At 38.8% G+C, this 24,168-nt stretch overlaps 1 protein-coding gene across 3 annotated transcripts in view; it reads left to right on the plus strand.

Moving 5' to 3' along the window:
- The window catches only part of magi3b (membrane associated guanylate kinase, WW and PDZ domain containing 3b), a 143,617-nt gene that overhangs the window by 85,804 nt on the left and 33,645 nt on the right, over nt 1–24,168 (plus strand). For all 3 annotated transcript variants that reach the window (XM_077572867.1, XM_077572868.1, XM_077572869.1), the window contains exons 2-4: nt 2,551–2,667; nt 14,321–14,440; nt 22,646–22,852. In XM_077572867.1, coding sequence (XP_077428993.1) covers nt 2,551–2,667; nt 14,321–14,440; nt 22,646–22,852 — 444 coding nt within the window. The remainder of the gene's footprint in view (nt 1–2,550; nt 2,668–14,320; nt 14,441–22,645; nt 22,853–24,168) is intronic.

Consider the following 24,168-nt stretch of genomic DNA (forward strand, 5'->3'; position numbering starts at 1 on the left):
GCTTCTGAAGGCCGCGGACTTGAGGGCTATTTCAACGACATCGGAAATTTGGATCTGGAGCTTCTTTAGAGTGCAAAATAATAGGATTGCTGCCACAATAATGGGCTGTTTTTTGGTTTTCTGTCGCAAGATGAGGAGCGGCAAAGAGGATTTGAGGGCTGAGAAAGCTCACAGAACTATTCCCGGAGCTCATCATTATTCCATCTGCCCTCTATAGCTGTGTTTTCATCAGCACGTACACTACATCGACAGTAGCAAGATCTCGTCTTAAGTCCTGCTGCCGTGCGTGCACGTTATCGCCGAGCAGTCCTGCTGAGCTACGTTTGGTCTGAAAAAAAAATGGCGTTGAGACATTCCTATAAAGTGCAGCGCTTCAAAGGCGACTGTCTCCCTCTTGTCAAGAGACGCCGAAACAGGCCAAGCAGGCAGCGCAGATCTCCTCCTGTTTTGCAAACTCCTCATGACGATATTTCAGAGAAAGATTCACTTTCTTCACGAGGAGTCAGAAGCCTCCGCCTGCCGCCGCCGCCGCCTCGCAAATCTTTGCAGCAACTGCCTTTGTTTTGGCAAAAATCAATTGCAGTTTGCTTCACATGGTTCAGATTATTGATCTTGAGTTTCTCCAAAGCAAAAGTCAAGTGTGCCATCATCAGTATTATACCATGGTTAGGTATGGTTTGGGCTACGGGTTGGGTTTAGGATTGGAGTAGGTTTAGGCCTAAGGATTAGGTTTGGTTTAGGGTCTTTCTGTTAGGAATAGCGACAATCATCGGGGTTTATGTGGTTTGGGTTCATGGGTAAGGATTAGGCTATACTTGAAGCTTGTTGGATTAATGTTCGGGACTGGTGAATGAGTGAGGGTTAGTGGTTAGTATTACAGTTCTGTTCATTGGGTTAGGGTTTGGTTTTATGATTATGGTTAAGTCCATTTCAAAAGAATGTCCAACCAAAACTCATGATCAATTTGACCAGACTTGGGGTCAGGGTTAGGATTATGGATTATGGTTAGGTTTAAAGTTTATGGTCAGGATTGGTGTTGTTTTTAGGGTTAGGGGAAGTCAACCCAAACATTTTTAATTTTAATTTTAATTTTAATTTTAATTTTAATTTTAATTTTAATTTTAATTTTAATTTTAATTTTAATTTTATTTAATTTATTTATTTATTTATTTATTTATTATTACAATTTTATTTTTTTATTTTTTTCTGGAGAAACCCAAACATTTTTTAACAATAATATGTTCTATGCAGCCCCACTAGTCTGAATAATGTATTCTGGTTAATATTGCGAGTTAAGCAGCAAAATCCAGCCGTTTTTATTCATCTCAGGGGTTGGCCATTTTGCTATTTGCTGTTGACTGAAGATGACATCAATGTTGCTCAGGTCTTAGGTAACCAATCACAATACAGCTTCAAAAACCAGGTGAGCTCTGATTGGTTGTTTCCTGAGCAACATTGATATCACCTTCAGTTGACAGCAAGTGGCGAAATGGCCGCCCCCTGACATGGATAAAAATAAAAAGATGGATTTTGCTTTATAAATCATATTCCACAAATGTAATATTAATCCGAATGTCATGTTGAGGTCACATATAATATGTTATTGTCAAGAAATGTTTACGGTTGAGTTCCACTTTAAGGTTAAGGTACAGTAAGCGGTTAGAGTGAGTTTGTAAAGGATTGCAAAATGTCCCACCCAAACTATTGCTTTCTTTAGTTAACGAAACCCAGATTGTGACAATGGTTTGTTCCACTTGTAAAAGAAAATCACTTAATTTACGATTTCTGACACTGGTGGGCCAGCCAAGACACTCGCCTCATGTTGCATTAGCATTAGCACTCGTGCTAATGTTACTGTTCGGAGTTGTTTACTAAAATGGTGGCATTTATCAGCAAACAGTGTGCAGTAGCGCCACTCATAAGTACAGAATGCAGCAGGATTCGATTATTCCTTATTTTGTGCCATCCTTCGTTCTTTAGCATGTCACATTGAATACAAAGTATTGGTCTGGTATAGTAGTATAGTCTCATGTGACGTTTTGTCCTCACTCTCCAATTCTTCTCAGCGAGCAAATTAAAAATGTAGAATGATGAGGAAAGAACAGGTGGCCACGAGTAGAAACGTCATGTCTGATTTTTGACCTGATCCAATCCGAAGCGCCTTCATGATTAAACGAGGAACATTTTTTTTAACGAGATTATCGGCCATTTGATTACTATAAGAGACAATTTCACATGACCCACATATATTTTTGGATGTATCCATTTTCTCTTGAATCACATTGTCTCCGTTAGGTATCATCCGGCATATATACATCATCAGTTCATCATTTTAGAAGAACTGCATTGACTTTACAATTAGGAGAGCCGTGCAGAAAGGAAGCCAATGATATGATATCACTGAGTCAATAGTGTGATCTTTAACACCGTTGATGCGTTGATGGGACGACAAGGTTGGGATTGATTTCTCTTTTGGCCGTGAACTCTTTTTCCGAGGGAGCGTCGCCGTGTTGTATTGACCCGTTTTATGTCCGTCTCTCCTCTCCGCAGGCAAAGTATTGAACACGGACCTGCGCCACTACCTCAGTCTGCAGTTTCAGAAGGGCTCGTTGGACCACAAGCTCCAGCAGATCATACGGGACAACCTCTACCTGCGCACCATCCCGTGTAAGTCCCACCAGTGCGCCATTTCCAAACGCATCACAAAAGTCTTTCAGGACGTATGCAAAAAAAAAAAGCATAAATAATGCAAAATCTAATGATGAATAGCATTCAGTTGGCCTTCCACATTTGACTGCCTACTTTTTTCATCAATTTTCTTACGCCTCCACATCCCTCCATGTTTTAGCCACCTGAGCCACACCTCTAATTCGGAGCCAGAAGATACTAACCTGCCCGAGAATCAACCTTGTTGTTCTCAGTCTCTCGCCCAACATTTACAAATGAGCAAAAATGTATTCGTATAGGATATGTGTCTAAAGTTAGCCCTTACCCCTGGAGAACCCAAGAACCCTTTTCTTCTTTGGAAAATTATGAATTATACATTAAATGACTGCTATAAGCTCACTGAACACCAAAATATATGGGTTTTTTTTCAATTTTAACCCTTGTTTTTTGAACTAGCTCAGAGTTGCTAATTTATCAAAATATATATATAAAACATACTCCTAGGCATTCTGCAACATGATATGAAATAGATTAACAAACAAAAAAATTATAATTTTACCATCTGATGGTTTGCTGAGAAGATGGTTTTGTTTGGATTGATTTCCAGCTCAACAAAACAGCATGTTGCCAGCCAGCTTGTCACCACCACTCTGGCTCATGTAAGTGCAATATTCATCCACTAGATGGCCCCATGCAGGGGTCAGAAGTGGCACTCTGGACTTTTGAAGTTAAATTTGTAAAAAAAAAATAAAAAGAAAAATTGTCATTTGAGTAGCAGAATTTATAGGGGCCAAATTTGACCCCGTGGGTTCTCCAGGGTTAAAGCTGATCTGCCAATAAACAGAGCAAATTGTCACTTTATTCGTTAGTTTTCTCAAATTCTTATACAGTGGGGGAGGGGCGATTCAAACCCGACGTCCAAGTACCGACCGGTATGTCACGCCTCAAAAAAATCAGGAAAAGTGAAATGGTTCAGAGCAATTTTTGCAGAATTCTTTTGACCGTCTTCAGCAGATATCTTCGAGCATGTGGTGTTTTATCCTTTTAAATACCCTTTTTATTATTATTATTATTATATTTTTTAATTACAAAAAAACACAGCGAGTCAATTAGTTTCTTTGTATAAATGGTAGGGTGATGCGGCTTTGGGGGCGGTTACAGTTTTGAATATGTCAAGGACTAGTGACAAAATTGATTTTATTTGTATAATTTTATGAAGTTGTAAATTTTAGGTCTCAATGACTGCCATTAAAAGGACAATACAGTAAAAAAAAAAAAAAAAAAAAAAAAAGCCAGTATTTGCTCGAAAAAAATAAAAAAAAAGGCAGCAATGTTTGACTTTTTTTTTCAAACTCTTCAACAATTCTCAGGCCAACTGATCAAATTCATCAATTTTTTCAATTATATTCTGGGGCCTTGTGACGACATGTGTGTGTGTTTCTCGCACTCTTTCTCAAAGCGAGACACTTATTCTGGTGAAGTTCTAACTGAGGGTGAAGCTTGAAGTTATGATTCTTGTCTGTTGCAATTTTCACCAACAAATGGCTCTTTCAAATTTTCATTAATTGGTGCCAGAGAGAAGAAAAAAAATCACAATTTTGAATGATACGCTTGAATAGACAGCTGACATTGAGGTTCAAATCAATGTCACTCTGGTACATAGAATCGACTGGTCTCTGTAACGTGTAAATACATATTTCTTGCAGATTTGACACATCACAGAGAAGAGTATTAACAATTTCAAGTAAAAATGGATGCTACTTACTTTGCCTAACAGCTTTTTATTTTTATTTTTAAGCGCCCCTACATGTTTGAGCTGCAAAAATATTCTATTCCACCAGCTCATCACTGGTCTTTCCATTCCATGATGAGTGACACTAGCCACCAGCTAGCTCGCAAGCTAACAGGCTTTCGGTGCTTCTCTCGACCCGCAAAAGGGTGGAGGTCAAGTTCATGGCTTCACTTTCTCGTCGGGGAATTTTAATAAGGACACTGAGCTGTCCTGTATATTGTGGCATCCAGTGAAGTTGTCTTTTCAGGCTAAAGGCACAGTTAGCTAGCTAGCATAGTTAGCTAGCTAGCTAACTAAATTGGTCTAATAATAATATCTAAGTAACTCAAGTTGCAGTTGCGCCAGATAATGTTATATGATATCGTTTCACTCTTCTTTTTTCCCCTTAGTTTTTAGCAATTAACATCAAACATGTAATGTAATGTATTTCAGTGAAGTTGTCTTTTCAGGCTAAAGGCATAGTTAGCTAGCTAGCTAACTGCACGCTGTAGTGGTAGAAATTGGTCTAATAATAATAGCTAATAATAATATCTAAGTAACTCAAGTTGCAGTTGCGCCAGATAATGTTATATGATATCGTTTCACTCTTTCTTTATTTTTTCCTTAGTTTTTAGCAATTAACATCAAACATGTAATGTAATGTATTTCACTGAAGTTGTCTTTTCAGGCTAAAGGCATACGGTAGTTAGCTAGCTAGCTAACTTCACGCTGTAGTGGTAGAAATCGGTCTAATAATAATAGCTAATAATAATATCTAAGTAACTCAAGTTGCAGTTGCGCCAGATAATGTTATATGATATCGTTTCACTCTTTCTTTATTTTTTCCTTAGTTTTTAGCAATTAACATCAAACATGTAATGTAATATATTTCAGTGAAGTTGTCTTTTCAGGCTAAAGGCATACGGTAGTTAGCTAGCTAGCTAACTTCACGCTGTAGTGGTAGAAATCGGTCTAATAATAATAGCTAATAATAATATCTAAGTAACTCAAGTTGCAGTTGCGCCAGATAATGTTATATGATATCGTTTCACTCTTCTTTTTTTCCCCTTAGTTTTTAGCAATTAACGTCAAACATGTAATGTAATGTATTTCGTGGTGCTGTTTAGTCTAATTAATCACATTTTTCTACTTCGTTCTGCGTGAAATCTTGGAATTGATGTAAAATCACCAAATAGAAAATCTATTCACATTCAAAGTATTCATTAAATTCAAAAACTCTTTTCATAACTTGCTTTTAATCAGCCACTGATTCCTCTCAATTTGGCTGCACACACGAGCAGATGTTACAGGCCAAGTCAATAAAACCGTGTGAACTGAGTTCTTCTTTTTAACGCTTTAAAAGATTTAAATGATAAGCAATCTCTCTTATTTCATTTTATCATATTCAAAAACTCCACTGCAAAATCGTATTGATTTTGAATGATATCCAACAAATAATGGCTGAGTTCTAGGGACAAAACAATATATTTGTTCACAGTTCCATTCTTAATCTTCTGGTCTTTAAAGCTTCATAAATTGATTCTTCATGACTAAAGCAAGAGCAATATTGATTTTGAATGATATCCAACCAACGATGGTTGACTTTGAGGGTCAAAACAATGCATACGTCTTGGTTCAGCTGATCCATCTGAACTTTAAGATGCTTGTTTCCATCGAGTCAAGTGCCTCATTGATTTCCGGTGATATCCAACACAACATGGCGCACTTCCGCAGCCTCATGAATCTGCATGACTTCGCCCTACCGATCACAGCCAGGGCAGCTTTCGCTCAAACTTCCAACGCGCTGATTGTCTGCATCGAAGCATTATTGATTTTGAGTGGCGTAAGGCTGCTGTAGTTGCGTTCAAAGGTTAGATTTTTTTAATTTTCAAATTATTCTTCGATTGTGCCATTGCTTCTTTTTCTATTGCATTCGCATTCTTCATAGCCAACACACTAGCGATTGCTTCAGCTTTTTTTTCTTTTCTTTTTTTTCTGGTCTTTCATCAAGCACTGTGGGCAATGTTGTCCTTGGATATCAGTGTGTGTGTGTGTGTGTGTGTGTGTGTGTGTGTGTGTGTGCGCGTGCATTTTAGACAAAAGTGTAAGGAACAATGGTATAAATGGTTTGTCGCTTTTTATAATGAATGACATGGGTATTACGTAGCAACACACACACACACACAAGCAAACTGTTGTTTTTTTTAAACCCTTTGTTGCCATAGTAACCCCGGCAAGGGCATCTCGGCAAGCTCCGTGCAATTTATTTACTTTGCAGATCATGGCAGTCATCTGAAGTCATGCGCTTCTTTCTACATAGGAGCCCTTCACGTTTACCTCTGCCGGTTCCGCAGGGACGCAGCTGGATATTCTTCTTCTTCTTCATCTTCTTATTGAATTTCTAGCCAAAGGAAAATACAAATGGAGATCTCAGCCTGCTTTGTTTTTGACTTACAGAGGTTAAGAGCTTGATTTGTATCACTCGAGCAGTTGTAATAATCAGCAGATGATATTTCAAAAGCAAGTACCCTCTTGGTTTTGAAGCGCCGGACTGTACAAACATACACAAACAATATTAAAACAGCATTTATTTAAGAAACCTTTTAGCAATGACAACATTGTGGGCTTTGTTCCATGGAATTGAAAGCATAAATATTTCTTATTTATTTGTTTATAAATATATATTTTTTATTTTTTATTATTATTATTATTTATTTATTTTTTATTATTAATTTCAGGTGAAATTTTAGGATAAACCTCACACTAGGGTGACCAGACAACTCGATTCGGTTGACTCGAGCCTTGCGTCAAGTCCTAGCAAATTTTGCCAGCACCGTTGATTTGTCTCACTTTTGCACCGGTGCCGTCCCGAAGTCGACTATTTTGAAGAATCATATGGCCGATAATAGATCCATTTTTAAAAGTGTTAACTTCAGGGAACTAATTATTTAAATTTTCAGAGATGCTGCTGACCCTGGGAACTTGCTGGACCTTCTGTTTTTGTTTGAAATTAAAACTAAGATAAGTAAAATAAAAAAATAATCATTTGTAATTTTGTAATAGTTAGGTTTTTACTTAACTTTTGAAAACCATTCCCGAAACTTTTTGTTAGATTTTTAAAACAAAGGTGTCTATTGACTAAGATTTTTTTTTTAACGCCAATATTTTACAAACCCTAAAAGTAGTTCAATAAACATGCTTTAAAATTAAAAATTAAAAAAATAAAGAGCTTGAGTTTGTATTTTTTCCAATTTTGATGCCAATATCTGTTCCTTTTAGTGAAAATGAATATCCGCTCTAAATATCGGTTATCGGCGTCCTTGACTACTAGTAATCGTATCGGCCCTGAAAAAAATATCGGTCTATGACTAGTTTATTTATTTATTAATTTATTTATTTATATTTTTTTATTTACTATAAAGTCCAGTCAGCAGGCCAAATCTTTGTGCCATAATTATGCCAATCACACGATAATTAAATTAAAAAATTTAAAAAGGAATGCTCCTTGTTGTGAATTGAGTTTCCTGCCACCGTATAAGGGTCCTATCTCAAATTTCTTTCAAAGCAAAAAAAAAAAAATTAATCTGCAGATCGACAGCTCTTAAAAATGCAACCCTCTCAAAGGGATTCATTCTATTTCTAATATTTTTTGAAGGAAACCCAAATCAAGGTCCAATAATATCCTGGAACACGTTTAAATTCCCAGGATCTGCTGTATTGCAGAATCTTTCATCTTAAAGCTGTTGAACAGGCACTTTCTGAGCCAAGGTACTGCAAATGATCCATTTCTCTCTCCAATCTCACGTGCGCACACGCACACACACGTCGTCCTCAAGTGTCACGGGGAGCACGCTTTCCATTCTCCTACTCATGTTTGACGGTGGCGCCGGTTGAGGCTTTATGGCCCGTAGGCTCCATTTATCACGGGGCCCCCATCGAGTCGGACTCTAATTCCCAGCTTGAATGAGTGCCGTAATGAGCGGGAGAAGCGGGAAGTGGCTTCCGTCACTCGCTCTCATGTTCTCATCCTTCACCTTCCCCTCTGTTTCAATTACCTTTTGGCCGCCTTGTTTTACGGCTATCGTTTCTTTTGGGCGGCCGTTTACGGCTTGTGGCGCGGCTTCTGATTCTAAAAAGTACATCGACGCTAAAAAGAAACAGCGCATGAATATGAAGTTGTACGATTAAATTGGCAGGTAGCGGTCACTCCTTCAGCCCGTTCAAAAGGGTTGTGGGTGTAATGTCATGTACATCAACACTGAAATCCTGAAAGATAATGAATGGATGTTCAGTCCACTCCACAAGCTCTGGAAATTGCTCAAAATGGCTGCTTAAATCCTAAATATGCTGAAATATGTTTTTGTGCAACCAACTTTGATGTGAATTCATTGCAAGCATCACAAGTATAGTGATTCCAACAAATTAATGAATGATTACAAAAAAATTAAATATGTAATATGCATGCCAGGCCAGTAGTTGGCGATATGACTTTGTAAGAAAGCCAATTTGCTTGTCTTTTTTTTCTTTTCTTTTTTTCTTTTTTTTTTTCTTCTCTGGAAGATCTCAGTATTGATCATTTGAAATGTCATCATCATTGTTCTCCCTTTTTTAAAATTTTTTTTTTTATGTGTGTTTGTGCGTGCGTGCGTGTGTGTTTGCGTGCGTGCGTGCGTGAGAAAGAAAAAAAAAAAAAAATAAGAATTCCCATTTTGCATCTTATCCAGAAGCATCATTTGCATATATATATATATTTTTTTTATTATTATTTTTTTTTCCTGGAGAGCTCAGTATTGTTCATTCGGTAATTTTACCGATTTGACATGTCATCATCATTTCCCTCCTTTTTTTTTTCTTTTTTTTTCTATATATATTTTTTATTTTATTATTATTATTTTTATTTTTATTTTTTGGGGGGGGTATGTGGGTGATTATGTGTATGTGCGTGTGTGTGCGTGCGAGTGTGTGTGTATTCATTAGTTCACCTAAAACCTATTGAAAAAAAAATCCCATACCGTTCACATAAACCGAACACTTCCAGCCAGAGTCGTGAGGCCGTCAGGAAACCCGAGGAAGGACCAAAGAAAAAAAAGGAAAGTGAAAGTGAAGTGATGCATTTGCTTATTTTCTAACGATGAAATGATTGTTAAGAATGATGTCATGTGAAATTAGGTCAGAGCCGCACAAATTATTCCATTCCATTTATATATTTTGAATATTTGTCCACCAGGGCACGTTGAGAAAAAACAATTGTCACTCATGTTCACAATTTATCCATGCATCATTAATCCATATGCCAACATTTTGATGAAGTACGGAGTGTGTTAGAGAGTCATTTTCAATCGTTTTCACATTTTCAAAAAAAAGCCTTTCAGCCATTTCAAGTTGGTGCTGCGAAAACCAAAACTTTTCCACCCCCATAAGCTCACTCGCCTGAGAAAACAATGCCAGTTGAGAAAGAAAATTACAGAGAAAGTGATGAGTAAAGAGAGGTGGAGAGCAAAGGTCTATAAGTGTGCGCGCGTGTTTGTGTGTGTGCGTGCACGCGGTAAGCCTGACTTGGGCACGTTCCATCTCATTTAAACGAGATGCCGAGTTCTGCAGAGGACAAAAGCGGGAGGGCTTTTTTTTTTTCCCGCCCTTCCAAGAGCTCAGTGGCACGCTCCCTCGACACCCTGCTGAGATCAGACGCAAGCTCAACGAGCTCACACACACACACGCACACACACACACACAAGCCCCATACGTCATATGTGTGCACTTCGATGCCTGGGCTGAGTTCAAGAACACGTCACATGAAGTCCTTCATCTGTGACCTTCTCTAACTTCCTCAAACTTCTCCATCTTCTCCCCATGTAACTTTGCTAAATTTATATTCAGGATGGCAGTTGAATGTAATCTGATCTGACCATCATTTATCATCATCGTGTCTATATTGAATCATTTAAGACTTATTTACTAACTTGAGCTTTAATTTAGGAGAGTAAAAATGAGATCAGTGGTTTCCAAGCTGTGGAGCCAAGGCATCTATTTGACGAAAGATAAAACCTCACGGCAAACCATCGAATCGAAATAACATTAAAAGAAAAATGCATACTGAAAAAATGACCTTGTGCCAGTTTAGTCACAAATTTTCTTTGATTATTTGTACCTTTTGCCAACCAGTTCAGTTTAGTTGTTATGCCTGCCACTATTTCCCACTGGCAAAGATTAAAAAAAAAACATAATAATAGATAATTAAAATAATACAATAACAATAATATAATAATTATCAAAAATAATGCATGTACTTTAATTTCTAAGCTAACTAATTGATTTGTACAAGAATTAACGCATACCGAACAAAACCAATGACTATGAGCACAAAATCAATGGTAATTTGTTGGTTGGTTGGTTCATTAATAAAAGTTAGTTGGTTAGTTCATTAATAAAAGTTAGTTGGTTAGTCATTGGTTGGTTTGTCCATTCATTCTTTTGTTAATTGATTTGTTGGTTAGTTTGTTTGCTTGGTTAAAATGACTTTTACGATTTACTTGGTTGTTTAGTTTAGTTGATGTGTTCATTATTTAGACAGTTCATTGAGTTAGTTTGTTTTTGGTTGTTTGTCACTTAGTTACACAGTTAGTAAGTAGTTCTACAGTACATTCACTCGCTACTTGATTTGTTGCTTATTTTGTTAGTCCATAAGTGTTAGTTAGTTACAGTAGTTAGTTGGTTCATTATTATAATTTTTCTTGTTTGCTTGCGGTTTGCCAATTAACTAACTACTTAGTTGTTTAGTTCTTCGTTAATCAATTATTTATTGAATTACTTTGTTAGTTCAGTTAGTCAGTCTACTTGGTTACTTTTACTAAGTTTAAGTTAACTTTAAGTCAAGTTACTTTAAGAGTCTTTTACTAAGTTACTCTAAATGACTTACTAAGTTACTTTTGCTTTTTTACTTTTAGTTACTTAGTTACTTCCTTTATTTTTTAGCTGTTTTGTTGGTCATCTTGTTGACCTGTTCATTGAGTTAGTTTGTCATAAGTTAATAGGTAGTTCAATAGTTCATTCACTCGCTACTTGATTTGTTGATTAGTTTGTTAGTCCATTCGTAGTTAATTTATGAGTTAGTTAGTTAGTTCGTTGGTTAGTTTTTGGTTCCAGTCACCACCCAATATTCATCATTATGCACCCGTCCCTAAAAAAAAGTGTCGCGTGCACTCTGCATTGTGACACTTTCAAAAACATCAACATCCGAAGTGTCTGCACATCCTCTGCTCTCACTCTGCCGCAGCGTCCAACTGGAACGAGGCCTCATTATGTCGCCGCCCACTGGAGAGCGATGCCCTGGCGTGGCAGGATAATGGTTGCGGGAGACAGTTGGCAGGTATGCGGTGACGGCGGCTCAAGTAATTGGGCTACAGGGGGACATTTTTGAGAGCAAAGCCGAGAGTCAGACCCCTCGCTAATGAGAAGCAGCGCAGGCTGGCATTCTCGCGCGACAAGAGAAAGTGTCAAGCGCTTGGACTAACAGCAAAAGCGCGTTACCAAGGAGCTCTGCAAAGACGGCTCCTCTGATGTTTGTCTCACTATCAAACGGGCCATTTAATCATCTGCTGGGGCGCCAAGAAGCTTTCACCGTCCAATTAGAGCGGGAACATAAGAGGGGGAAATCAAAACAAAACAAAGAATGGGAATAGCGACATAAAGTTACTTAACTCTTTTACTGCCAAGGACGTTAAATGACGTTTAGTAAAAACCTACGGAGGGCCGCCAAGGACGTTAAAAGACGTTCTCCAAATTATTATTATTTTTTTGGGAAACAGGTGGAGGAAAGCCTTGGCGAGCTGTGGTGAAAGTTTCAAGCAGATCTAGTTAGCCTAATGACTATTTTTGGCCCCTAGATGGCAGCGATGACTCTCTTTTAACAAGATTGGGTAGGCGTCAGTAGAAGACGTGAGGCGGAGCTAGAGGGGACAATGGCTGGGGATGGGAAGCGAAAATGGCGACCGGTTGCAAGCAGCTCACGCTTGAGCATTTTTTTCAAAGATGAAAAGCATCGACCAGTGCTAAAGAGCACATTGATGACGACGACGATCATCATCGATGATGATGATGATGGTGACTCCGAGGTTGGAAGCGTTGACGCGGCAGTAGAAGACGTGAGGCGGAGCTAGATGGCTGAGGAAGCGAACAATGGCGACCGGTTGCAAGCAGCTCATCGACCAATGCTAAAGAGCACAGTGATGACGACGATGATGATGATGGTGGCTCCGAGGTTGACGCCGAAGTTGGAAGCGTTGACGCGGCGGCTATGACCACGTCATAAAGCCTCACCGGCTAGCGATGCTAACACCGGAAAACGCGGAGCACAACCGAGCACTTCTGCACAGGCGGACGTTCAATCGGACGATGAACGAGTCCAATGCATATTTATCGGAGGAGTGTGTACAGTCTGCTACTTGCTATTCCCCGGAAAAAAAGGCCGTCAAGAAAGTGCAACGTCTGCACGCGAAAGGGGCCATCGCAGTGAAACGAATCTGTTGTGCAAATCCTGCTCCGTCTCCTTGCACGCAGGGCAGTGTTACAAAAAGAAAAACTGTATTTGAAACATTCACATAATTGTAAATAGTACCACAGTTGCACACATTTGTAAATAGTTTGTGGAATTGTTTTGTCAAATTGTTACACTGTTGAATGGAAATAAACGTATTTTGCAATCTAAAAACACTTTTTCATTGTTGGTGGTAGTGTTTTACAGAAGTAAAGCACTATTTAGGTGTTTTTGGCATCATTCATGGACAAAAAGAAGTGTACAATTCACTAGAGTGCATGAAATAACATTGTTTCACAAAAAGCTTGTTTTCTCCGTTTTTTGTTTCAAAACAGAGCATTTCGGTGAAACTAACCATTTTCTATTGTTGATTACTGAAGAACGGAATAAGGTAGAAACAAGATGATGCGAAAGATGAGAGTTCAATCTTTCATTTGGTAGTATGTGTGTTTCCATAGTCCAAACACAACATTTTCTGTGGACCTTGAAAGATCAGTCAAAATGCTTAAATCGGCTGGCACTGGCGGCATCCCGCTTCTGAAAACGTCTGGCAGTCAAAGAGTTACTAAGACACTGGGCCGCTGCAATCGGCTCCGCTTGCCCGCTAATTGCTTCACATGTTAAAAATATCAAGGAAGCCATTCCGCAAACAACATATGATTAAATCAACAGCCAGCAACACGGATCGGTCACAGTGTGAAAGCAGGAAATCAAGTGGCTCATTTCGGTCCTTGTTAACGCTGTTTCCAACTCTTCAGCGAGGCTGCTATCGTAGCTGCTAGCCAGGCAATATTAACAAACCAGAGCTCAAATGTGACTTACCAGAAGGCCATTCACTTTAATTGATGTCTTATTCAGCAGATGTCAGAGGTTATTGTGTTCGAAGGATCATCTGTTGGCACTATACGTATTATTTTGTTTGCACAGAACAAAGGTCATATATCACTGAGGGAGATTTGGGAATTAGCGTAATAGCTTTTTCTTTGTGTCGCATTGTATGTGATATTCTTGTGTGATCCTCCAACAAGCTCTGATTGTCCCATTTGAATGCCACATAGCATAAATCCAGTGTGATGAATGTATAATAACCTGAACCAACGAGTGCACGCGCTCCTGTGCTTCCTCTCGTCCTTCGTTCGACCTTGAAGAGAATCCACCGAGCGAGCGAATGAATGGTCCCACGTAAAGCTTCATTTACGTGATTTGCATTAAATTTGCCGCCGACGATTGGTTCACTCTCACGGTGCTGCTTTTTTAGAGTTTGTTGCTAAGCAGTTTTCAAGTTTGAGTGATTGAATCTTTTTTTTTTTTTTTTTTTATGTGTGTGTGTGTGTTTTTGCTTTGCACAGGCACTACTAGGCTCCCTCGGGAGGGAGAGGTGCCCGGCGTGGACTACAACTTCATCAGCCTGGGAGACTTCCGGATCCTGGAGGAGAGCGGCCTTCTTTTGGAGAGCGGCACCTATGATGGTAAGTGGAATCGCACAAAGAACTCATTGTAAGAAAAAAAAAAGTACAAATTAAGTTGTATATTTTCATTTTATAATAATAATAATAATAATAATAACTATTATTATTATTGTTATTTATTATTTAAAATATTATTTAAACTAATATTAAAATTATTATTTAGTTTTTGTAACTTTTATTTTCTAAATAATTATTTATTTATTTATTTTTTTTTTAAGTTACAAAAACTAAAGGGGTACCTGTAAAGTATTGTAGAAAAAAATAATTCACAAGAATAATGTAATATTATGAAAAATGGACCTCAGAAATAAAGTTGTAATTTTACAAGATAAATGTGCAAACATTTTTCAATCAATAAATCAAAATCACTCAAAGTCAACGTGGTATAAATAAAAACTCCAGTGTGCAATTCAATCTATGTGTCACCAAATATGATTTTTTTTTTTTTATATATCTAAAAAAAAAATTAAATGTTTGTGGTTTTAGGTTATAAAGCAAACAACTCACAAAATGTCAGTTTCTACCATCTCTCCCTGTCCTTTCTCTTCTGGATTTCCTTTTTGTGGAACTTGGCCACACAAAAGCCAGAAAAAGGAACCCTAAGTCATTTTGTTGATCACATAGACTATTTATTGTCACTTTGTTATGACGACCCCACAGAGAGACCAGTTTGTTTTTCATATCAAAGTACCACTCAAAACTAGAAGTCTAGCAGACGACCTCACCGACAACGAGCGCTTTCCTTGCATTCTGAGGCCTCGCCAAATGGTGCGGTCGCCCGTTGTATTGCTCCCATAAAGGGAACGGGAGCGTGGGATTTCTCTTACATCGCGCGATGATTACAGCAATAACATGATAATCTGCCTGCTCGCGTCGAGCGAAGCGCATTCTCTCTGGTCGCAAATCCGCACGGCCGGCAAAATAAAGGCGAGGATTTGTTGGGGGGTTTTTTTCCCCGACAATTCACGAGCGACCTGAATGGACCGACTGAGCACGGCGCTCTCTGCCTCCTTCCCTTTCAGCGGCGGCATCTGAGCGCCGCTTTTCTCCATATGATGGAGAATTAAAAAGATAAAGCTAAATCCTTCTCCAGCCAGAAAAGCGCCTTAAGGCTGAGAGAAGCCTTGTGTGTTTGTGTGCGCGTGCGTGTGCATGTGTGTGTGTCCAACGGCAAGGTGCGCTGTTGGATGTGGGCTTGTTGCGTCAGCTCCTTCCATCAGTCTGTGATAAAATGTCTGCCATCTTCTCCCAGGAAGTGTCAAGTGGCCTCCCAGCCCAAACATGACAAAATATTGACCCAACAAAAAAAGTGGGCTAGCGATGGAGAGTACACTCTAAAAACAGTTGGGTCTAAAGTAACCCAATTATGGATGGAAAATGGACTGATCTACTGTATGGGTCAATTTGGATTGTTTTATACAAAATTACCCAAGTAAATGATCTGAGCAATATTTATGAGGTTTTTTTTACGCTGAAAGACCCATTTCTTGACTCAAAGTTGGGTCAAATTGACCCAAGTAGAGGATCGGTCCATTTTTGACCCATAGTTTTGTTATTTTTGACCCAACTATTTTTAGAGTGTAGGAAGAAGCTTTCAAACCGTGATGAAAGGTAACGACCAATCACAGCTCGCCTGTTTAATGAATTTTTGTCATGTGACGTTCGCAAGCTGAGCCGGGATTGGTCGTTACGGGATGTCATTGTGATGTCATTTTCAGTCGACAGCAAGTGGCAAAATGGCCACCTCCTGAGATGGATACAAATTTGCCATTCACACCAAAACCACTTGAACTCATTTTGTCCACGTTTTTTGCAACTCATTCAAAGATTTTAATATTATACGACCATACGTTCGTCCTGCATGTCATTCAAAATCCCCAAATTGAAAGCTCAACTCATGAGCCTGTGTTAACACGGAGCAGTATAAGGCAGTAAAGTTTGTAACTCCTCATCACTTCCAACGAACTGTCATCGGTTCAAATGTTGTTTGTGTTCTTTTGAGATCAGTGTTGTAGTGGCGACTTAGGTCGAAATCTTTCATGGTTGTTAGCATCGAGGCAGATATGTTTGTTTAAATTATATTATTATATATTTTATTTGAAAGATGCCATTTTCTTGACCAAACGCTTCAAATGGACTTAGTCTTGAGGTTGGAGTCACTTTTGAGCAATGTCATCTAATTGCTACACAGCTACAGTACACATTTATTTTAAAAAAAATTAATCCATAAAAAAAATTAAATAAAATAAAAATAATTTAAAAACAATTTTTTTTTAATAATAATAAAATAAATAAATAAAAAAATAATAATCAAGTGCCACTCCGAGTGTTGGCAGCTCGTCCAATGCCCATCCCTGATACCGAACGTTGGAACACCTGGCCTATATATAGTGTTCTTTTCACTAAACATTGTGCGAGTGGGCAGGTGTCAGTGTTCTCCGTATCTCTGCGGAACACTTACAGTATCTCCTTTCCTGGCTTTTTTCTTCCCACTAAAAGCCAGTCAGCACAAGCTTGCGCTGCGAGTGTCGAGCTCTCTTGCACTCCAAGGCGGAGTGGAAGTAATCGCATTAAGGAACTGCCTCTCCATTTCCATTCTCCACCTCTTTCTCTCCTTTCTCCGTTGAGCTTGGCTTGGAGTGCGCCGGAAAAAAGAGCAAAATAAACAAGGTCGGACGGGTTCTGTCGCAGGTCAGCGTGGTTTTCGGCTGCCCGTGTTGGTGGAGAGCCGGCCAATTGCCGTCACTTCACACTGACTGAACTGTGCGCAAGGTAGCGGGCTAATGAGGCTCGGAAATAACCGTAATAGTCTCGCTAATAGTCTCAAGTGACTTGCCTGGATGCTCATTATGTTAATGGCTCATGTATAGCGGTCTTTTTTCTTCTTCTTTTTTACCTCCGCTTTTATAGTCGCTGTTCATACGCATAATTTCTCTTAAATACCCTCGTCTCTGCTCTTTTATTAATCACTCCAACCCTCTTAAAAGCCGTCATTGTGCCCGGCAAGGCATGATTAGAGGCAAGGTGAGGAGGATCTTTCTCAGATTGTTTGTTTGGCACAGCCCGCATACTGCTGAGCCAATGGCAAGTGCAGCTAACGTTACTATGACGACCGGGAGTGGAGCCAAACTTCACTTGAAAACTGGGCTTTAAAAAAAACAAGAAAAAGTAATAATATAATGAATATGGGTTAGTATCACTAAACGAGTACATGGTTTTATCATCCACAGCAAGTTATTTGATAAAACAAATCATTGTGATGGTCAACATCATCATGCTGTAACTGCCCCTTTAAGAAATCCCTCAATGAGTAAACATTTATGCTTGATAAGTTTCCTCTTGTGTGCAGAGGTGGCAAATCCAGGTCCAGAAAGTCAAAACTCTGCCACAGTTTGGCTTCAGCCCCTGATGCTAGCTAGCTAGCTAGCAGGTAAATGAGGACCAATGGAGCTAGCTAGCTAGCACCTGAAAGATATTATAACATTTTTAATACCTAATTTCATATATCAACTACTGTTACACATTATGAACATTTTAAATCTTCACATTAACCTTGTCGAAATGTTTTGTGTCCTGAGCAGAGCAGATGATGTCGACCTCGTATGGTCTGGCCTTAAGCTGGGACATACTATTTAGTCTAAAAAAGTTCCTTCTCAGCGCTTTGTGCGAAAACACATTTCGGTCTTGAAAACAAAATTTGTTTTGAAATAATACACACACACACTCTTTACTTTCTTCATCAGTCACGGCCACCGTAAATTTGGTTCAACTTGTTTGTGAGATTTTGCTATGGGAAAATCCTTCAACTATATAACACATTCTGTCTCAAAAACATCCACCTGACCTTGTTTACGCCATCTGCTCACGGAAAAGTACCAGAGAGTATGTTTAGTCTATAAATGAAAAGGAGGAGGTCTTTTTAACTATAAGAAGCTATTGTACACGTAGAAGAGCACATTTGACGCTCTGAAATCCCACGTTCTTTAAGTGATGAATTAGAGGCAGTTATTTGTCCAGAGACTCTCTGTTTTTTATTAAATCATTTTTGCAAAAGGTGTATTTTTCTTACATTAAACCTATCTTCATTTTTGGAACACGCAAAGAGGACAAAATTCCTTAAATGCCTTCACACCTGAGGCAAAATGCCACAGTTTGGCTTTAGCCCTCGATGCTAGCTAGCTTGCTAGCAGCCTAGCAGGTAAATGGGCACCACTGGAGCTCGCTAGCTAGCACCTGGGGCGAAATGCCACAGTTTGGCTTTAGCCCCTGATGCTAGCTAGCTTGCTAGCTCCCTAGCAGGTAAATGAGCACCAATGGAGCTAGCTAGCTAGCACCTGGGGCGAAATGCCACAGTTTGGCCCTTGATGCCAGCTCCCGAACAGGTAAACAAACACCAATGGAGCTAGATAGCTAGCTAGCACCTGGAGTTAAAGCCAAACTGTGGCAGGGTTTCTACTTTCTGGACCTGGATTTGCCACCTTTAATTGTGTGTATTTCGTTGCTGTCAAGCATAACACGTTCACTCTATCATGGTAGAATTTCCAATATCGATTGCTATAATAACTTTTCATAAATTTGAACTATATTTAACAGTATGCAGTTAGCTTGCCAACTGAACCATAATTTACATCATGTTCACAAAATGCTAAAATTAGCCAAAATCGTCCACCCTGTCTTTGTAAATAAGCCCTGTCAACAAGCTCACATACTTTTCAACTTTATTTCTTATTTGACAAAGTCTCACTCATTCATTGACATAAATAGGAATGTTATGAATGTCAAACCGTTTGAAATGAAAAGACATGTATTTGAGGACTATTTATTGATGTTATTGAAGTGTCTTGACGCTTGCAGGCACATATGGAAAACATCTGACGTAACCCGCGTGTAACCTGCTTGCAGCTCATTAATCAAACAGGTAACGTGGCTGATGAATGTCAGCGTTCCGGCAAATTAGCCAGCGGCCTCCTCCATCTCTGCTCGCCATCTTCGCACCCGCTAATTAAGCCGTCTTTGATGTATGCGGGCAACCGCGTCGCCTCGTAAGCATCGGGCGGATCGACCGGAGAGGCTCGTTTTGCATCCATCCAACCATCCATTCAGTAGCAGATTCTGGCATGTGCATTATGTGCAGTGGTTTGATATTTCATAATAGCGTCAGATGTGCTTTTAAGGTTTTACTATTGGGAAATATGGCTTCAAGGCCAACTTTGAGTAATACTCAAGAATTTGTCATAGGCGACCTGAAAACCAGACCCTGGAATTTTGCCATGGCAGATGGGGCATCTAAGCAAAGCATTTTTAGTAAAACATTTTTGCACGCTTCATAACTATTTTGTTCTTGCTCCTGTTTGTTTTTGGTGTAATTTCACTTTCATCCAACAGATCAGCGTACTCCATGTAGTTGGACACTGTGTAAATTTGACTAAACAAGGAAACAGGAAGTCCATCCTAGTTTTTGCTTAAAATTATCGAAGGTCAATCCTCTTCAATCCTGCTTTTTATGCCTACAGAAAGTAATTTCTGTAAGTTAATTTTAGAATGTACATCTTTGGGCATGATTAATGATAGAGATAGACCGATTTTTCAGGGCTGATACCGATACCGATTATTAGCAGTCAAGGACGCCGATATGAATTTTTACTAAAGGGAAAATATTGGCATCAAAAATCAAAAAAATACAAACTCCATCTCTTTTTATTTTTATTTTATTTTATTTTAAAGTACTGTATATGTTTATTGGAGTAAAAAAAAATAATCTTAATCAATACACATCTTTGTTTTACAAATCTAAAAAGTTCAGGAATCTTCCAGGGGCAGTAGCATGTCTTCAAAAATTTAAGTAAACAGCTCCTTGTTTGCGACAGTAAATAAAGTTTCTTTTTAATTTCAAAAATATCTGAAGTATTAAAATTGTACTTATCTTAGTTTTAATTTCAAACTAAGACAGAAGGTGCAGAGAGTTCCCAGGGTCAGAAGCATCTATAAAAATTTTAATAATTAGTTCCCTGATTTTTTTTTCCCTGAACACTTTTTTTTTTTTTAATGGATCAATTTTTGGTTGCATGATTCTTCAAAATGGCCAATTGCCGATATTCGTTAAAATGCTGAATATCCGAGCCGATAATTGGCCCAACCGATAATCGCTCTATCCTTAATTAATTATCTACAGTATATTGTGAGATTATAAATTTGTTAGTTTGGAAAATATATATTTTTTATTGTAATTAAAAACATAAAGAGATTAGTACAGAATTAAATATTTTATATAGTTTTGCTGTCACTCGATATAATAAGTGTTTAAATATGTTTGTATTATTACTATAGTAGCGTATTTAAAAAGGGTATATCTATATTTTGCGGATTTCAATTTTGGCAAACTGTAATGTAACCTCCGCAAGGGAGTCGCGATTACTCTCGTGCTGTATGTTGTTGTGGATGTGGGTGTCGGGTGCCATCCATCCACCTCCTTCATTATCCTGCTTGGAGATGGAACACATGCAAGCGGCCATGTTTCAAGCACGTCAGGCCAAGCTGTACACGCACACGGCTATAAGAAGACGTGATAAACAGCGCACGCTCAAGGCCCGTGACGGCGCCGTGTTCCTTGTTAAGTACATGAAACGATTCTGCTTTCGTGTGCAGCTGCATCAAAAAAAAGCATTTTTTTTTTTTTCTTCAACAGAGGGTAATTAAATTGCATTTCCCAGTGGTGTCACTCTCTGTTCTTTAATTAATCTCATTAAAAATCGTGATTAAAGCGTGGCCGACTCGTATTCTGCCATCATTTATGGGAGGGAAATACTCGACCTTGCAAATGGATTACCTGCAAATAAATGGAGGTGAGCGCATCCAGCAGCACGCCATTTAACCAAGCATCCTCGTTTTTTCCTGCACTGAGATTACCCCCGCATCCTCCCCCTCGCTTCTGTTATCCGACTAAATATTTATCATGTGTAACACAAGGTTTTTCTTCATTACGGGGTGGAAAATGGCAAGCTGAGAAGATTGCCGTACTCAATGAACAGTGTAATTAGTCGCCGGCAAATTCCAAGAAGAGTGATTTTTAATGTTACATCAGTCACAAAAGCCCCCGTGGTCATGAGGAGGAGCAGTTTAGGAAGACGTGTGCTGAGGAATTGACAATCTTGGTGTGTCTTTGTATCAAGTTAGGGATGTAACAATAACCACGATATGAAAATTGCCACAATATTGTCATCGTCGTGTTACGATATTTAAAGCACCACATCTCCATAAAAAATTTTTACTATCCAGCATTATGAACTACATAGACTATGATCATTTACGCTGCTGAGCCAATCGTAACATACGCTGTGCATTGTTTACAAAGTAATTCAAGATGGCGGAGGGCGGCGACCATATTGACTTAGTGGCATGGATATAGCAGAAAATTCAGAGGTTAATATATCGTCACACTCTTAACTCATTTGCACACAAAAACTTATAAATTAATTATATTTAAAAATGAGCATGCTCCCAAAGACGTATTTATACGTGTTTTTATGTTGTCGTTTTTTTTAATGCTAGAGCATACAGAAGGCTTTGATGCAGCCTCTGAACTGAAGAGAATGCTTGGAGCAAAGGTAGTTATTACAAAAACGGCCAGCAGATGGCAGCAGAGTATAAGAGATCAACCAGAGCCATGTTGCAAAAAGCTCTTTTCCCCTTTGTGAATAATGATGAAACTTAGCTATATTCTAATGCTAATTGCTGCAAAACAGAAACAGATAGAAATGTACTTTTTTCCTGATGGTAGGTTCCATGTTTTTACAGCAACGGAACACAATATTCTGTGGGCCTTTCAAAATCTGGGGGGGGCTTCAGTGAAAATGGCTGAGAGTGAATGAGTTAAAAAAATGCCCATGTAATTTTATTTTTTGGGGTTACATTTTTTGTGTTTCCTGAAAAAATAAAATAATAAAAAATAAATACTAGCAACACAGCCACAATATTGTGATAATTAGCATATAGTGAATTAACATATAATGATATAATATTGGAATGTGACATTTGGATATCGTTACATCCCTAGTATTAAGGTAACTCCATAACTTGATTGAAAACTATTTGAGCATTGAGCATTTTTTCATAATCTGAAAATCCATCTGAAGGTCCATGAAACTAATATCCTGTGCGTCCTTACGACTTCAATTCAAAATCTTTCTGTTTTCTCTCCTTGTTAAGGCAACTTCTACGGGACCCCAAAGCCCCCCGCCGAGCCCAACCTAGTGCAGCCCGACCTGGTGGACCAGGTCCTGTTCGACGAGGACTTTGGTGGCGACGTCCCTCGCAAGCGCACCACCTCGGTCAGCAACATGGACCGCAAGGACAGCGCCGTGCCCGAGGAGGAGGACGATGACGAGAGGCCACCGCTGGTCAACGGCTTGCCTGGTGAGTCCGCGTCACGCTAAATCAGCGGGCCACCATATTGTCTCCTACGTGTCCTCGGGCGAGGACGAGCCACGCGGCGTCAGTGTAACTGTCGGTCTGCGTCGTCTTAGTGGACTTTTTGCGGATTGTACACGATTTGAGATGTTAAACACTTTTTTGTCTGACCTTAACCTGAGGAGTCTGGTCGTGTTTACTTAAGCGGGTACACACATTTTGTACCAACGGATTTTTTTTGTTTTTGTTTGCTTGTTTGTTTGTGTGGTGCCTTGAGATAAGACAAACTTCCGATACAATGTGAGCGCTGTATGGTGGCAACAAGGTCAGTTCAACTCACTTTACATTAGCAGTTTGGCAAATAGTGATTTTTTTTTTTATCAAAAAGAGGCTTCAAGGTTTAATACCACTCCCAGTAGAAGTTTACTGTCAAACTTACCAGAAAACACAGTCAATTAATTTCCAAACAACCAAACAGGGCTGCCCCTGCTAGCTTGCTAACATTCAATATGTATGCTAGCGGTTAGCTTCAAGCCGCGGTTTTACAACCCTTTAAGCAACTGATATTTCATTACAAATGATGAAACGCATGTAGATAGATAACAACACGGGCATATAATTATATTTATTCTCTGTGAAAAATTACTAATATTAGAGAAACTTATTGAGTAGTTGTGGTAAAAGGTCTATTCTTCTTCATTTGTTTGTGTGTGACTGTTACACAGTTATTTTATTCATCATATTACACAGGCGTAGAAAAACAAACTTCTTTTGTTTCATTTTTTTTTTTTTTGGTAGTGTTGACACTGACATCTTGGCTATAGTTAGCATATTGCGCTAACGTCTGACTCCGCAGCTAATGCCGGTCCAAATTTTGATTCGGATGTTTATTGATACAATACAATGAGTTCAATTTAATTACATTTAAGATCGCTTCATGGCGTAAATTAATGGTTGGTCAAAGAGTTGGGACACTGTACAGCGCATTTTTCTTATTCGGTGTTCGGACATTTTCAGATTTCCCAAGTTTGAATGCAGCATATAGGCTACAGTATAGCAATCAAATAAATCAAAAGCAGCACACCATCGACTTTTCCACCACTTTTGTTAACAGTTCAGCCTTGGGGGAGGTACATACCGCAAGCCTGCAAGACCTTATAGTTTTACATGGTCATCATAGCATTAATATTTAAAAAAATAAATAAATAAATAAAAAGCATGATTTTGTCAAAATCCAATAAAGGGCTTTTTGGTTGTGGTGTGCTCTTGTCCATTTAAATGCTACTTAGCACACACATCATGCGAATACAAAACAGTAGGGG

Source organism: Vanacampus margaritifer, chromosome 8 (assembly GCF_051991255.1).
Source record: "Vanacampus margaritifer isolate UIUO_Vmar chromosome 8, RoL_Vmar_1.0, whole genome shotgun sequence".
NCBI lineage: Eukaryota > Metazoa > Chordata > Actinopteri > Syngnathiformes > Syngnathidae > Vanacampus > Vanacampus margaritifer.